General features: G+C 47.0%; 1 protein-coding gene across 6 annotated transcripts in view; it reads right to left on the bottom strand.

Annotated features, from left to right (window-relative positions):
* iqgap3 (IQ motif containing GTPase activating protein 3) overlaps window positions 1-16,928 on the bottom strand; it is a 146,258-nt gene that overhangs the window by 29,085 nt on the left and 100,245 nt on the right. For all 6 annotated transcript variants that reach the window (XM_069940308.1, XM_069940309.1, XM_069940313.1 and 3 more), the window contains 7 exons: window positions 15,444-15,596; window positions 14,512-14,675; window positions 12,109-12,333; window positions 5,910-6,050; window positions 3,804-3,888; window positions 2,201-2,433; window positions 461-593 (listed from right to left, as the gene is read on the bottom strand). In XM_069940308.1, the coding sequence (XP_069796409.1) occupies window positions 461-593; window positions 2,201-2,433; window positions 3,804-3,888; window positions 5,910-6,050; window positions 12,109-12,333; window positions 14,512-14,675; window positions 15,444-15,596 (1,134 nt within the window). The remainder of the gene's footprint in view (window positions 1-460; window positions 594-2,200; window positions 2,434-3,803; window positions 3,889-5,909; window positions 6,051-12,108; window positions 12,334-14,511; window positions 14,676-15,443; window positions 15,597-16,928) is intronic.

The raw sequence follows: 16,928 nt of genomic DNA, 5'->3' as shown, positions 1-16,928 counted from the left end.
CCTTGTGATATGCTAGCCATGCGTTGCCATCTCGCAAACAGAAATCCGTGATGCAGGTTTTAAAAATGTGCACCACAGGTCCCTTGAACAGGACAGATAAAGCCTGTACAGAACTGTCAGCATCAAAACCCGACAGCAGGACCCTGCAGAGCAGAGCTGCATCTCCGTTACTAGCTCTCCTGGGTCCATACCAGCAGCGCCGACATTTTCTTCTCCCCTTCTCCATTTCCCCATCTCTTTCTTCTCGTATCAGAGCTACATGTCAGCATTTCTTCTTCCCACCTGTATCCACCTATTGACCTGTGCTCTTCCCCCTAACCTTTTTATTCAGACACTGCCTGCTTTTTCTTATTCCTGACGAAGGGCTCAGGCCTGAAACATTGGCTATCCTTCTTAGAGGTGCTGTATGACCTGCTGATTTTCTCCAGCACGCTTGTGTTGTGTCCTGTCTATCACTGACCTTGTGAGTGTTAATCAGTTCCCCGACGGTCATGTAGATGACCGGCTTGTTGAGGCTGACCATTTCCGAATACTCGTCCACGTTAAACCTCTCCTCAGGTTCAGGAACATCGCAGGCCGCACGGAAAAATGCCCTGGCAGTAAAATAAAAAGGATGCCCACATCAGAAAACTATCAGGAGAAAGAATCCAAACAAATAATATAAGAACAGGGATGTGATGTTGAGGCTTTATAAGGCACTGACAAGACCTCGCTTGGAGTATTGTGAGCAGTTTTTGGCGCCTCATTTAAGAAAAAAATGTGCTGACGTTGGAGAGGGTTCAGAGGAGGTTCACGAGGATGAATCAGGGATGAAAGGGTCATCACACGAGGAGCTTTTGACAGCTCTTGGAATTTAGGAGAACGGTAGGGGGGGGATCTCATTGAAACATTTTGAATGCTGAAAGGTGCGGACAGAGTAGATGTAGAAAGCCTGTTTCCCACGGTGGGAGAGTCTAGCATAAGAGGGCTCAACTTCAAGAATGAAGGGCATCCACTTAGAACAGAGATGCGGAGGAACTTCTTCAGACAGAGGGTGGTAAATCTGTCACCACAGGTGGTTGTGGAGGCTGGGTCATTGGGTGCATTTAAGGAAGAGATTGATAGTTTCCTGATTAGCCAGGGCATCAAAGGTTATGGAGAGAAGGCCGGACAGTGGAGCAGAATAGGAAAATGGATCAGCTCATAATTAAATGACAGTGCAGACTCAATGGGCTAAATAGTCTATTTCTGTTTCTATTTTTTATGGTCTTAAATGCCCTAACTCCCATCTCCATCCTCAATCATTGGGAAAGGTTCTGGGAGAATGGATCAGCCTGCACTTGGAGAAGGATAGGCATATGTGGCTACAAGTGAGAGTCCAGGGAGGCCAATTTGAGACTTGACCAACTAGGTCGACGACAAAGACAGTGTCGGAGGAGCAGGGATGGCTCTGTGAATGGAGAGGAATGGGTAGAGAGCTGGAGGAAAGAAAACAAAGGGGAAAGGGAAGGGAGGGAGAATGGAGTGTAGGAGACAGGAAAAGCCAATATTAATGCCATCCGGTTGGAGAGTGCTCAAACAGAAAATCAGAAGGGACAAGATCTTTGTTATGAGAAAGAAGTGGGTGGGGAGCTGAAGGAAAGGAGTTGAAGCATTGGGAAAGAGATACACTCAGGGGAGGGGGATAATGGGAGGTTGACCTCCAATTTTCAGCATTCTTGTATGAACATCTGACACGACAAGGTGGGAGAATCAGTGCTGAGGTGAGAAATTATTTTGCAGGAGAGAATGAGTCCCCTGGAACTGTACTTCTGGGAATTTAGAGGAACACAAGAGGACCTTGTAGAAATATATAAAATTATGAAAGACATAGATAAGATAGACATAGTTAAGATGCTTCCTTTGGTGGGGGAGACCAGAACGAGGGGACATCGCCTCAAGATTCAGGGTGGTAGATTTAGGATGGAGATGTGGAGGAACTGCTTTTCCCAGAGGATGGTGAATCTGTGGAATTCGCTGCCCATTGAAGCAGTGGAGGCTACCTCAGTAAATACATTTTAGACAAGGTTGGATAGATTTTTTACATAGCAGATTGATTAAGGGATATGGGGAAAAGACAGGTTGGTAGAGATGAGTCTTTCATCAGAACAGCCATGATCACATTGGCTCGATGGCCAACTCCTGCTCCTATTTCATGTTGTTGAAGAACAGAAGCGGTCACCTGAATCTCTGCTGGCACTGGAACAGATAGTCGTTCATGGTGCGGAGATGCCCATTCTCCCCCTCAAACGTGTGGCTGGAGGCGGCGAGCTGGAGCAGCTTTGCGATGGAGCCCAGGTTGCGTCGGTGGTCTGTGTGGAGGCCACCTCCCACTGTGAAGGCAATGATGTCGAACCCATCTGGTGCCACGATGGCCGGATTCATGTAGCGATAGTAGAGCAGGTGGCCAACCACCTGCAGCGACAAAGAGAGGTCGTCAGATGGTGAGACGGATTGCTCTGGGGCAAGGTGGAGCACACCCTGCATAAGTCATTCAACTTCAGGCCATCACAGCCAAGACCAATCAACAACACACATGCCAACCCATCAGATGTTGACTGGGGCGAGATTTGATGCAACAACCAAATAATTTAATTTTAAATTTTATTTTCTTTATATTTAGGCATAAAGCACAGTAACAGGCCCTTCTGGCCCACAAGCCCATACCTCCAATTGACCTACAATCCCTGTATATTTAGTAGGGTGGGAGGAAACCAGAGCACCTGGAAGAAACAGATGGAGAGAACGTACAAACTCCTTAGAGACGGCACCGAATTCAGATTTGTACCCAGGTGGCTGGCACTGAAACAGCTACGTGTAAACTGTGATATCAACAAGACTGAAAGAGAACAGAAGACGATTTACGAGGATATTGCCAGGACTTAACTACAGGGAAAGTTTGGACAGGTTAGGACTTTATTACCTGGGGCATCAGAGAATGAGGGGAGATTTGATAGAGGTATAAAGGAAACAGACTTTCTCCACTGAGGTCAGGGGAGACAAGAACTAAAGGACATGGGTTAAAAGTGAAGGTTGATATGTTTAAGGGGAACTTCTTCAGACAGAGTGGGAGTGTGGAATGAGCTGCCAGCAGAAGTGGTGAATGCAGGCTCAAAATTTGGATCGGAGGCGCAAGGAGGGCTATATTCCAGGTGCAGGTTAACGGAATGAGGCAGAATAACAGCTTGGCTTGGACTAGATGAGCCAAAAGGCCTATTTCTGTGGTGTAATATTATGTGGTTCTACAAGGGGGCTAACTGTACCAGTTACCCCATGGATATTCACAATTGCAGTTTGTGCAAGAAAAAGGGTGGTGCAGACAGATCTTTTGGGGGTCCCTGAGTAGTTTAGGGTTAGGGCTGTAATAGGGGGATTCAAAAGTTTGAAAGCTGTTGGATAAAAATTGTTCTTAAACCCAGAGGTGTTGGATTTCAGGCTTCTATTACCATCTGTCTGAGAGCACCAAGATTACCGGGTCAGAGTGCTTCAGAGGGGACAATCTGCACTTTTCTCCCAAATCAACGCAGAGCAACAAACTTGAGATGCATGAGAGAGCGTTGGAAGCTCGAGCAAACACAAACACACAACTTGCCGTAGGAATTCATGGGGTCGAGCAACATCAGGGGGAGAAATGGAATGGTTTAGACTCAAGGCTCCCCTACCCCTCAGGTTCAATGAATCCCTCCTGCAAAAGGAACACCAAGGTCCTCCACTTTCTGCTGCGAGTAGTCATGGAACGTGGCCAGTGACTCCAACGCTAGCTCCTCCCATGGCCAAAACTGTACCTTCAGTAACTCCTCTTCAGCGGCATCCGGGAACTTCTCCCTCAGCGAACTCTTCAACACTTTGGCAGTGTACCTCATCCCATACCTTATTCCGATTGGGGAGGAAGATGGAGGTTAGACAATGGTAGAACCAGTTCTCTGCCACCCCTTTCACCTGCCTCATCACCATGTCCCTTTATCCAGCTCCCTTTTCAAAGTTTTCATTGAACTACTCCCCCCTTTTTAGACATCCCAACTCTGCAAACCCCAAATCTCTGCCATTGACCCCCTTACGCTTTGTTCTTTTGGTAACATAGGGTATGAGGTACAGGCAGCCAACTCCTTCCACACCCACCAAGCTTTCATTCCTCACTGGGCCAGCTTTTCCTGTCTCGGCATCGCTGCTCATTGAACATTACAATATCACGAGCCCTTCGGCTCGTGATATCGTGCTGATCAATGTAAACCGTCTCCACAACAATCTAACTCTTCCCACCCTCACACCCGAAAATCTTTATTTTTCATGTATCCATGTCTTTTGAATATCCCTATTGTACCAGCCTCCACCATCAGCCCTGGCAACACATTCCAGGCACTCACCACTCTCTCGGTTATAAAAAAACGTCTCCTCTAAATTTTCCTCCAATCACTTGGACAGAGAAGAGGTGGAAAATCTCGTGATATGGTGCAAGAGTAACAACGTGAGTCTCAGCATGGACAAGACAAAGAAAATAATTGTGGACTTCAGGAGGAACAGGAACAACTCTGAGGTGGGAAGAACCACGTCCTTTAAACTTAACTTGTGACCTATCGTGGACACACAACACCTCCACTTCCTGAGAAGACTGCCGGCCACCATCATGACAACCTTCTGCAGGAGCTCTATCAAGACCGGCTGCATCACAGTGTGATAGGATCGCTGCAGAGAAATGGATCGGCGGACAATCCACAGGACCATAAGAACGGCAGAGAGGACCACTGGAGTCTCCCTCTCCCTCCCTCAACATGATCTAACGGGATCGTTGTCTAGAGAGTGCACGCAAAATCGTTGAGGACCCCTTCCACCCCACACAGCATCTTTCAGCTGCTCCTGCCAGGAGTATCAGAGCCATCACCCCCAGGCTGAGGAACAGCGAGAATGACGAACAATCAATGGAATTGCTCACACGAACCCTCCGAAATTCTCAGTCACAAAGCAATATTTATTTATTTGTTTGTTTGTTTGCATCTATGTGTTACATCTGGATGTGTGCCTGAGTGTTTTGCACCGAGCACCAGAGAACACTGTTTCCTCGCATTGTACTTGTACAATCGGATGACAATAAGCTTGATTCAGCGAGCCCTCAGTACTGACAGCCTGGTTGGTAGAGTTGGTTCGTGGCTCACATGAAAGCCCAAACTGGGATTTCCTCAGCCAATCTGCCCTTCACCTAAAGGAGAGGAAGAGGGTCAGGGGAGTTTTAAAGGAGATATGCAGAGCAATGTTTTTTTGTGCCTGGAATGGATTGTCAGGGGTAATAGTGGTGGGACATACAACATTAATGTTAAACAGGCTTTTAAAAAGACACTTGATTTATTTTAATTTTAAATTTAATGAGATAGCATTATAGAAAGTCCTTCCGGCCCATGAAACCGATTCTGTCCAATTAACTTTCCAATCCCATACATTTTGGAGGGTGGGAGGAAGCTGGAGCACCCAGGAAAATCTCATGGTGGAGATGAGGGTAGGACGCATAAATTTCTTATGGACACACTCGCACACACATCCATCATCATCACATCTGCCACATACCCCTGGTTGACACCCCCCCCCCCCAAATCCTACCCCTGCCAGGGCGGGTTCAGAAGCTCAAACCAGAGAGTTATTTAAGGCTGTTTGCCTTTAACTGACCCACGATTCCGACTGCCAACATAACAAACTAGGAGCTGCCAGCAGGATATGCAGCCTGGGTGCTGGACTTTCCTCATTACTTTTCTGGTGGACGTTCTGATGTCGTGAAAACTACACATTTTTGGGATAGTTGGACGTCATCGCAGGAGCGAGGCAGCACGAAACCACGCCCCCCAACAGCCAGGTCATGAGGCGCAGCGGATTCGGATGTGGGAAAAGCAGCACTGAGCACTTACGGGATCTTGTCCACGGAGGAAATAATGGCGTTGAGGAATTTGTCAGTGGCAGCCCGCAGGTTGAGCAGGGATATGTCAAGTCTCCGCTGTACCTCCTGGTGAGTCAGGGCCTGGTCCACTGTCACCTCATATGGCAGTTTACTGAGAGGAAAGAAAACACTGCTCAGCGCAGGAACACAAACAACCCAGAGTGGCCCTGGAACCAAGAAATAACCGGAGTTCCACCGTCAGCGATTTGAGAAAAGAGAAATACCATTGGAGAGACAGGACGAAGCCTGGGAGATCATTTTGCTGAGCACCTTCACCCTGATAGCATCGATGACAGGGATCTCCCAGTGGCCAACCATTTCAATTCTGCACCCCACTCCCGCATTGACGTGTTTGTCCATGGCCTTATGTACCATTAAACCAAGGCCACGTAAATTGGAGGAGCAACACCTAATTTTCTGTCTAGGCACTCTGCAACTAGGTGGCATCAACTTCTCCCGTTTCTGCTACAGCACTCTCTGTTCTCCTTCTCTTTCCTCTCTCTATCTTCTTCCCCCCCACCCCCAGTTCTCCACCCCATCCCTCTCTACTCATAAGGCAATCCCCCCACCTCCTGTTTGCTGGTGTGCCCTCCCCTGTCCCCATCATTTTATTCAGGAGCCTGCCTACATTTTGCTCATACCTTGAAGGGTTCAAGCCTGGAACGTGGGCTATGTATCTTTATCTTTGGTACAATGTTTGACTTGCTGAGGTTCTCCAGCATTGAGTTTCTACATAGTTCCACTGCCAGTGATTCCAAGAATCGAGAAGTAACCAGAGTGGACACACATCTCCTCACTTGTCAGGAAGGCGCAACAGTAACTGCACTTCCTGAGAAGACTGAAGCAGGCAAGGCCACCGGCCACTCATGCCAACCTTCTACAGGACTCCTGGCTGGTTGCATTGCCGAGTGGTACAGCTGCTGTGGAGAGTTGGATCAGCAATCCATCCACAGGACCACACGAGTGGCAGTGAGGATCACTGCAGTCTCCCTCCTCCCTCCACCATCAGATCATTGCCTGAAAAGGACACGCAAAATCGTTGAGGAACCCGCACACAGCATTCTTTCTGCTGCTCCCTCCCATCGGGAAAGAGATCCAGGAGGATCAGAGCCAGCACCACCAGGCTGAGGAACAGTGTCTTGCCACAGGCAGCGAGAACGCTGAACGACCAAAGGAACTGCTCACACTGACCCTCCGAGACTTTCATATTCACAGAACAATATCCTTTTATTATTTAGTTTTATATCTGTCTACTTGACCTACATGTGGATTCTTTGTTTGTATGTGTGTTATGTCTGGTTGTATCTGCAGGATAAGAGGTAAAAGTGTAAGAGGTGGAAGGGTAGAAGAGAAGAAGCTGAGAAGTGATTGGGGAGGGGCAGAGGGCTAAGAAAGGTAGCTCACTGACATAAAGCAATAAGGGGGAGGGAAAATGGAGGACGGGAGACAGAGGAATGTGAGAAACAAAGACTGAGGAGGGGAATAACAGAAATTGGAGAAGTCGATATTGATGTCATCTGGTTGAAGAATGGCAAGACGGAATACAAGGTATTGCTCCTTCAGTTTGCAGGTGACCATGGACAGACATGTCAGTTTGATAATGGTGTGTGCCATTAAAGTGGGAGGTCACAATATTTCCAGTTAAAATGTGCTCAAAAAGCTGAGCTGCATACTTACACACAGAAAAAAAAAGTCTCCTTAAAACTTTGGCCGAAAAATAGAGCTTATTGTGTCAGGTGTAACCAACAGTATTGGGAGCCAACATGGTGTGTTGTAAGATACCTGGATACGTGCCCTGATATTCTGCTGCTTACCACTGCAGTCAGACACAGGGGCAATACGCCACCCAGAGACAGCGCTGCTCATGAACAAGAGCCGTGTGAGCAGAGGGTCACAGGGGAGCTGGGGCCTGAAAGCTGGGACACAGAACAGTACAGCTCGTGTGTCTACACCAAACGGGATGTCCCCATCACACTAAAGCCCACTGTTTGCATCAGAAAGACACCCAGCCACATTCCTGCAGCCTCTAAAGCACTACTGTAATACAGTAAAACCCATGGCACCTATGGAGATTGGTAGATGCCGGATAAATGTAATTTCCAGTTGTTTGAGACTTACTCTTACAATGGAATAAACAGTTTAAAGAGAAAAATACTCTACTGTACTTAAACTGAATAAATTTCACTTGCATGAATATACAAACTTTATAAAGTATTTTATTTTTAGTCACATTCTTTGAAATCATTCCATGAAGCCACCTGAAAGATGAACAATAACATTATAGATAATTAAAACCCCCCCCACCAACCCTCTGAACAGAGGCTCTTACTAAACAGGGATTAAGAGAACCACCTCAACAGCGAGCGGCATCAACCAGCTCCTCATCTTGGGTGGCATAGTTGGTGTAGCAGTTAGTGCAACACCTTCACAGTGCCAGCAATCAGGACTGGACCTGGGTTCGAATCCTGCACGGTCTATAAGGAGATTGTACATTCTCCCCGTGCCTATGTGGGTTTTCTCCAGGGGCTCTGGTTTTTCCTACCCTTCAAAAATGTTGTAAGTTAATGGAGTGTAATTTGGGCGGCCCCGACTCATAGGACCGAATTGGCCTGTATGTCTAATTTAAATTCAATGTTTCACACAACTTTATTTAAATGACTGCTATGAGCAAAGCCCAACCAAGGCACTCAGCTGGCTGTGTATATTTGCTCTCATCTTAACCAAAAAGATATATTATGCAATACTTCAGAGAATATTTACTTTTACAATTTTAAACTTGGCTGCTTTTACCTACTAAATGGGTGGGATGTTCAGTGTAGCAGTCAGCGCAACACCTTTACAGCTCTAGTGATTGGAACCAGACCTGGATTCAAATCCCGCGCTGTCTGTAAGGCATTTGGACATTCTCCCCGTGTCTGCGTGGGTTTTCTCCGTGGGCTCTGGTTTCCTCCCACCTTTCAAAAAAACTTACAGGCTGAAGTGCGATCGCCGGCTCCTGTGGACTGAGGCCATAGTCCCATTGCTGCTTTCAAGTGCAACAGGGGATTCTCCGAGCCGGAGATTATAATTACAGGAGGAGGGTTAGGTAAGTGCTCCTCCTGGCCAGGTTCTCCACTTTCAGGTAGCCACCCGACAGCCGCATTGGGGTAGAACAGGTGGCTTTACAGTCGGGTATTCTGGCCACCTGAAAGCGGCTATAGAGAGTGGTGAACAAACTTCCAGTTTCGGTCGTGGATGTGGGCTCGATTTTGACATTCAAGAATAATTTGAATGGGAGGGGTATGTGTTCTACAGTTCTAAACTTAGCGATCAAAGGGCAAGAACAAGGCAGCAGAAGTCATTGTTTTGTATTCGATCTGAAGGAATTAAATATGAAGCACTGTGCAGAGGTCAAAATAACAGGTCGTTCACCCCGATTTAAACCTGGACAGGTCGTTCACCCCGATTTAAACCTGGACAGGTCGTTCACCCCGATTTAAACCTGGACAGGTCGTTCATCCCAATTTAAACCTGGGCAGGTCGTTCACCCCGATTTAAACCTGGGCAGGTCGTTCATCCCGATTTAAACCTGGGCAGGTCGTTCATCCCGATTTAAACCTGGGCAGGTTGTTCACCCCAATTTAAACCTGGGCAGGTCATTCATCCCAATTTAAACCTGGGCATGTCGTTCACCCCGATTTAAACCTGGGCATGTCGTTCATCCCGATTTAAACCTGGGCAGGTCGTTCACCCCGATTTAAACCTGGGCAGGTCGTTCATCCCAATTTAAACCTGGGCAGGTCGTTCATCTCGATTTAAACCTGGGCAGGTCGTTCATCCCAATTTAAACCTGGGCAGGTCGTTCATCCCAATTTAAACCTGGGCAGGTCGTTCACCCCAATTTAAACCTGGGTAGGTCGTTCATCCCGATTTAAACCTGGGCAGGTCGTTCATCCCAATTTAAACCTGGGCAGGTCGTTCATCCCGATTTAAACCTGGACAGGTCGTTCATCCCAATTTAAACCTGGGCAGGTCGTTCACCCCAATTTAAACCTGGGCAGGTCGTTCACCCCAATTTAAACCTGGGCAGGTCGTTCATTCCAATTTAAACCTGGACAGGTCGTTCACCCCGATTTAAACCTGGACAGGTCGTTCATCCCGATTTAAACCTGGACAGGTCGTTCATCCCGATTTAAACCTGGGCAGGTCGTTCACCCCGATTTAAACCTGGGCAGGTCGTTCATCCCGATTTAAACCTGGACAGGTCGTTCATCCCGATTTAAACCTGGGCAGGTCGTTCACCCCGATTTAAACCTGGGCAGGTCGTTCATCCCGATTTAAACCTGGGCAGGTCGTTCACCCCAATTTAAACCTGGACAGGTCGTTCACCCCGATTCCTCTTTCCAGCTCCTTCCTAAATAAGGCACTGGTGAGACCTCACGGAGTATTGGGAGTAGTTTTGGGCTCCTCGTTTAAGAAAGGAGAGGGTTTAAAGGAGGTTCCAATCATGATTCTGGGAATTAAAGAGTTATGTAATGATGAGCGTTTGCCAGCTCTCGGCATGTATTAGATGGAATTTAGGAGAATGTGGGAGAATTTCATTGAAACCTTTCAAATGTTGAAAGGTGTGGACAGAGTAGATATAGAAAGTTTTTTCCTCCCATGGTGGAAGAGTTTTGGTCAAGAGGGCACACCCTCAGAATTGAAGGACAGAAATACGTAGGAATTTCTTCAGCCAGAGGGTAGTAAAACTGCGGAATATGTAGGTATAAGCAGTTGTGGAGGCCAGGTTATTGGGTGTATTTATGAGAGAGACTGTTCAGTTTCTGACTGGCCAGAGCATCAAGGATTATGGGGAGAAGGCCAGGCAGTGGGGCTGAGTGTGAAAATGGATCAGATCATCATTAAATGGTGGGGAAGACTCGATGGGATGAATAGCCTATTTCTGCTACTAAGTCTTATGTTCCAAATTAACGGCCGTGAATAAGTTTAAGGTTGTAATTACAAGGAGATTCATCCCATCTCAGTGTCCACCCCACATCCAACAGCCCCAGGAGAGGGCAGGATGAGATCGGAGTAGCACACACCAACACAGAGGGGAATCCTTGGCCGCTGACACAAGATTAAATGCTCCACCATGGTCCCAGGAACTTTAGTGATTTCCTGTCAGCTCTGCCTGAGCTGTAATTGATAGCAGTGAGTAACTGGGGTCAAGATTACCACATTGCTAGAGTCTCTCCCACAGCACTGACTGACATAACAATCAATAGATCTTGTTTCATAAGTTCACGCAGGCAATTTTACCTTAATTTGCCCGATTTCCTCTGCCGAGCCAGCTTCACAAACCAAGTACTTGATCCGCACAGGGATGCCGGGGAGAATGTGGGACAAGTTCTCCGCCATATCCTGAAACACTCCTTGCAAAGTTTCTTAAAATACTACCCTCCTCCCCAAAAAAAAGAGATGGGGGGAATTAAATAAAATCAGGAGCAAGATTCCTGAGTAATGCATTGCTGGCATTAAGCCACGGGTAAGGACTTGGACTGTTAGCACAGCTTGCGTTGTGGCGGCACGGTTAGCACATTCTGTAACAGCGGCCGTGACCAGGGTTCGAATCCAGCGCTGTCTGTAAGGAGTTTCCGTGCTCTCCCTATCTCTACGTGGATTCCCACCAGGTGCTCCGGTTCCCTACCGCCCTTCAAAATGTAGAGGTCATAGGTTAATTGGTGCATTGGGCTATACGGGCTCAGAGGCCAGAAGGGCCTGTGACCACACAGTACAGGTGCTACCCTACTTTTGGTTACAATGGTTCGAATCTGGACTCTCATTTTCAAATTCTGATCTGTTACCGCTCTTGTAATATGCGGTGCACTACTTTCGTGATGCTGGGCGATGGCAGCATCGTGCAAGAGTATCATTCACCATACTCTCCCGCCATGCTGACTCAACCACATCCGCAATCTCTGTCGCGATCGCGCGAATGAGTGCACTGTGAACAACCCATCAAAAAGGGTAGGCGTGATATTCTTTTCCGACGTTTTTTCTCGACTTTTGATGGGTTTGCCGGAATGTAAGTCGAGGAGTCGTATGTCTAAAAAATCCAAACTGCACTGGCCCTGCCAAGGAAGGTAAGAGGCTGACGGAGTGTGATAGGTAGACAAAGTGTGACAGGTGACCATTCTGAACTCTACCTTCTCTGTCCAGTCTGACTCTCCATCTGATTGACCCAGCTCTTGTAGATAGCAACAGGGTCGGTTTTGATGCTCAGGGTTTTATCCTGCAGGATCTCTCTGATGACCGGCTCCAGGATCTCCCGCAGGGCATTCTGCCCACGGATGTTCCGGTAAAAACTCACCACCAGTTTCGTCACTGTGGGGTTTCCAGTGACAATCTCGCGGACTTGGTCAACTTTCAATCTGCAGAGTAAAAAGGGGGGGAATGGGGGAGGGAGGGAAAGAAAGAAAAAGAGTTGTATTGCAGAATCAAACTCTGGGCATGTGGGGTGGGGGAAGAGAGGAGGGTAGAATGGTCAGCATCGCAGTGCCACCAACAAGGGTTCGAATCCAGTAAGAAGTTTTTATGTTTTTCCCGTTTCCAGGTAGGTTTCTTTGGGTGCTCCAATTTCCTCCCTCCTTTCAAAGATGTACGTCGGGTTAATTGGTTACATGGGTCCATTAGAAGGGTTTGCAACCGCGTTGTATCTCCAAGTTTCCCAGTCAGCCCATTTCCACCTCATATCACCCTCCTGAAAAGAAACAATACTTGCATTTCTACAGTGCCATTCTATCAGGGGCCTGGATGCCCAAGGCACCATCACAATGCAGGAATGGTTTGTTCAAGATTCCAGCATCTGCGGTTTTTTTGCATTTCTCTCTGTCGTGCACAGCAAAGTTCCACATTCAGCAACAGGAACTGCTGGAATTACTCAGGTTAGACAGTAGGCGACAGGATACTGCCTAGCTTGCTGAACATATTCCAATCTTATTTCAGATTTCCAGCTTCTGCAGCTTTTCCCTTTTCTAACAAGGGCCACCTCGTGTTTTCGTGGCCTTGGTTAAAGATTAAAAGTTAGGCAGGAGCAGGGGCCAGCACCTCCCTGCCCTTCTCTCACAAGGCCAAGGGCTCAACAAATTCTCTGGAACAGCAAGAGAGGGAGGTCTGTAGGTAGAGCTGGTCTTCATTTCCCAGCAACAGTGAAGTGTTCTCAGCGCTGCAGTGGGTGCATCTGCCTGGGACACTTTGATCGAGGCTTTGGGGTGGGATTATCCCACAACCTCTGATTACGAGGAAAGAGGATTGAGCCACAACTGACACAGGATGACAATGGGTTTCTTCTAAATTAAATGAGTAAACTATTACAGAATATTTATACATTTTTATTTTGTTTTTTTTTAATGTATGTATGCGATTATTATGTGTTGATTTTGTGAGAAATCTCTGTGCACAGTGGTTTGGAGAAACATTGTATTTTCTGATTATGGTACAGTCTGATAATAAACTTGAATATTTGGACGGGTATATGAATCGGGATAATTTAGAGCAGTGGTTTTCAAACCTTTTCTTTCCACTCACATACCATCTTAAGGATTCTCTATGCCATAGGTGCTCTGTGTGACAGGTGGTATGTGAGTGGAAAGAAAAAGTTTGAAAACCACTGATTTAGAGCAGTATGGGCATAGTGGGGGTAGTGGAACTAGTTCAGACAGGCAACTTGGTCAATTCTATCACTCACTGACACACTTGAGGCCATTAACCTACGAAGCACCTGGAGGAAACCCACCTGGCCATAGCGAGAATTGTGCAAATTTCACCAGGTCAGGATCAAGTCTGACCACTGTAGCCATGAAGCAGCAGCTGACATTGGCTTCTCTGGTTTCTAATACCTCACTCCCCATTCCTTCTCTTCCCTATCCCTCTCTCCCCTCCAGCTGTCCACCCCCTTCCCTCTCTACTCGTATCCATCCCTCCTCCTGTCTGCTGCTGTGCCCTCCCTTATCCACCCATTACCTCCTGCCTATGGTCCTCCCTTCGCCCCTTCCCCACGATTTTATCTGTCTACATTTTGCTCATACCTTGAACGGTTCAAGCCCTCTTTCTCTTTGCTATATAAAGTACATTGTTTGACCTGCTGAGTTTCTCCAGCGTTGTGTTTTTACTTTGAAGAACAACTTCCTATTTGGCAACGACAGTAAAAGACTATTAACCACTGGGTAAGGGACACAATCCAGTGAAACAAATCCTAAGATATATGGAAAAAGAATTGTGAAGATCTGTTTGAATGTTCTGGAAAACTGGAAGTTTGTCTGTATAAATATGCAATCTGTGAACCATGTGGCAGACTCCCTTGCTGTAACAGAGTTCTCACGCTTTGCAATTGCAATAAATTACAATGAAATTTGTAAATGTATTTGCGTTCGATTGTCAGGTCTGCTTACACAGTGGATGAGGGAGGACCAAAGCTAACGTACAATGACTTCGCAGCAAAATAACTGACAGCTAGACATTTTGAGCAAGGTAACAGATGTGGACAGAGGGAACTTCACTGAGACATCAGCAAGAAAAGAATGGGATGGAAAACAAGTACAGTCACGTACTTGATCTCCTCTTGAAGAGCTGTGGTGAACAATCGCAGGAGCAGGTAGCCCTCCCTCTCATTGGAAGCATAGTTGTAGAGTGAGAAGATGACAGACTCCATAAATTTGGTTGATTTGTTCTGAGGCATCTGGAAGATCAGCTTGGCCAGGTAGACTGGTTTTGTCTGGCAAAAGAGAAGCACATTAGGATTGGACACATTCACCATCGCAAGATTATCAATATGAGGAGCATTTGACAGCTGTTGGCCTATATTCATTGGAATTTCACATGGTTGAAGCGGGATCTCGGTGAAACATTTCAAACGTTGAAAGACATGGACAGAGTAGATGTCGAAAGGTTGTTTCCCATGGTGGAAGAATCTAAGACAGGCGTGGCAACCTACGGTCTGTGGGCCAGGTCTGGCCCATAATCCAAATTTATTTGGCCCGCAACCCAATGCACAAATACCCTGTGCACCCGTCCCGCCAATACAAGTACGTAATGTGCCGTTTAATGTCCACCCCCCCGCCCACCCCAGTTAGTGCCATCACACTCCTCCCCCCCCACCCCAGTCAGCACGGCCAGCACAACCCCCGGTCAGCATTGACACCACACCCACCCCCCAAACACTGGTCAGCACTGCCGCCACACCCCCCCCCACCCCAGACATACAAGGGACACACAACTGTTTCTTCTACGCTCCGTACACCCTTCCTCATCCTACCATTCACTCTCAACCTATACAACTGCCAATATAACATGGCGGTCACCAAGACCAGCTCTCACAAGTCCTCTTTGTCAACATTTATTTTGATGAAGACCAGCCTCTTTGAGAAACAGAAATGAATGAACTGTATAGAGCAACTACTGCGACATCATCAGAGAACCCGTACATCTGGACGTCAGCACCGAATACTGGATGGAAGACAAAAGGGGGCTCCTTGAACATTACCTGCAGGAGGTAGAAGAGATGTTGGTAGGCCTCCAGCTTCTCCCGCTTCTCTTTACTGAGGGCTTTTAACCCCTTCTGCTTGTCGATCACCATCAAGTCTGACAGTTGCTCCTTGTTCTTCTTGGTCAGTTTCTTGCAATGGAAAATCACTTCCTACAAATAGAAATCAAACAACACCGCATTTCTACCCAATGATATAATCAGCAGGCACCAGTGAGTCGGCTTTCAGAGAGGAGCTTGGGAGGCTCATCAAGTGGCACATGAGCAACCACCTGAGACTCAACGTGGGCAGGACAAAGGAGATGAATGTGGATCATTGGTAATGATCTTTCAAGAATCAATAGGTCCTGGAGGACTGGAAAAATTGTAAATGTCGCCCCCTTTCTATTCAAGAAGGGTGCGAAGCAGTAGAAAGCAAATTATGGGCTGGTTAGGGTTAGGGTTAAGGATGAGGTTACAGAGTACTTGGGAGGCACATAACATTGTTTCCTTCAGGGAAAATCTTGCTTGACAAACTTGTTGGAATTCTTTGAAGAAGTGACAAGCAGGCTGGATAAAGGAGACACAATGGAGGCTGTGATTTTGGATTTTTAGAAGGCTTTTGACAAGGTGCCGCACACATGGCTACTTCACAAGATAAGAGCCCATGGGTCTGATTGGCAAGAAGCAGAGTGTTGGAATACAGGGATCTTTCTCTTTTATGTTGCACATCAATGATTTTGATTATGGAATGAATGGCTTTACGGCCAAGTTTGCAAATGATAGGAAGGTAGGTAGAGGAGCAGCAAGTGTTGAGGAAAGGGGGGGGGGGGGGGGGTTGCAGAAGGACTTTGACAGATTAAGAGAATGGGCAGAGAAGTGGCAAAATTCTTTCGGAAAGTGTTCGGTCGTGCACCTCAATAGAAAAAATAAATGGGCAAATGATTTTCCAGATGGGGAGAAAATGCCCAGATGCAAAAGAATGATCCAATGGTGCATCAACAACATTGTCCTCATGCAGGATACCCTGGGTGATCCAGTTTCCTCCTACCCTCCATAACATACGGGGTTTGGAGGCTAATAGGGTATTATTGGGCAGCATGGGTTTCCATGAGTGGAATCGGCTTCCATAGCTTTGTAAATGTAAAAAACACATTTTAAATTTCTATACTCCCAGGGTCAGTGCTGCTCAAAAGGAGGAGTAAGGCATTCCTTCTGTCCGATAGCCTATCGGTCACCCTTCGGCAAGGTGTAGTACCAGTTTAGCCTCCCACTCAGGGTCATGTGAAGCCATGGATCGCAGATGGTGGATGATTTATACAGGCAGATTCTACAAATTGGAATTTAGGGTTGTAAAACTAAAAACTGGGCAGATGAATCTGATGATCAACAGCCAGGGTTACCCGTCACTGTAACTGAAGAAGGCAACGGGAAACCACTTCAGTGTTTTTCCCATGAATTCAACATCGACTGTGGTCTCAGCTCAAAGATGGAGACTTCACTGAA

The sequence above is a fragment of the Narcine bancroftii genome, chromosome 5 (genome assembly GCF_036971445.1).
Source record: "Narcine bancroftii isolate sNarBan1 chromosome 5, sNarBan1.hap1, whole genome shotgun sequence".
Taxonomy (NCBI): domain Eukaryota; kingdom Metazoa; phylum Chordata; class Chondrichthyes; order Torpediniformes; family Narcinidae; genus Narcine; species Narcine bancroftii.
Note: the sequence above shows the minus strand (reverse complement) of the source record. Positions and strands in the feature narration are given on the sequence as shown.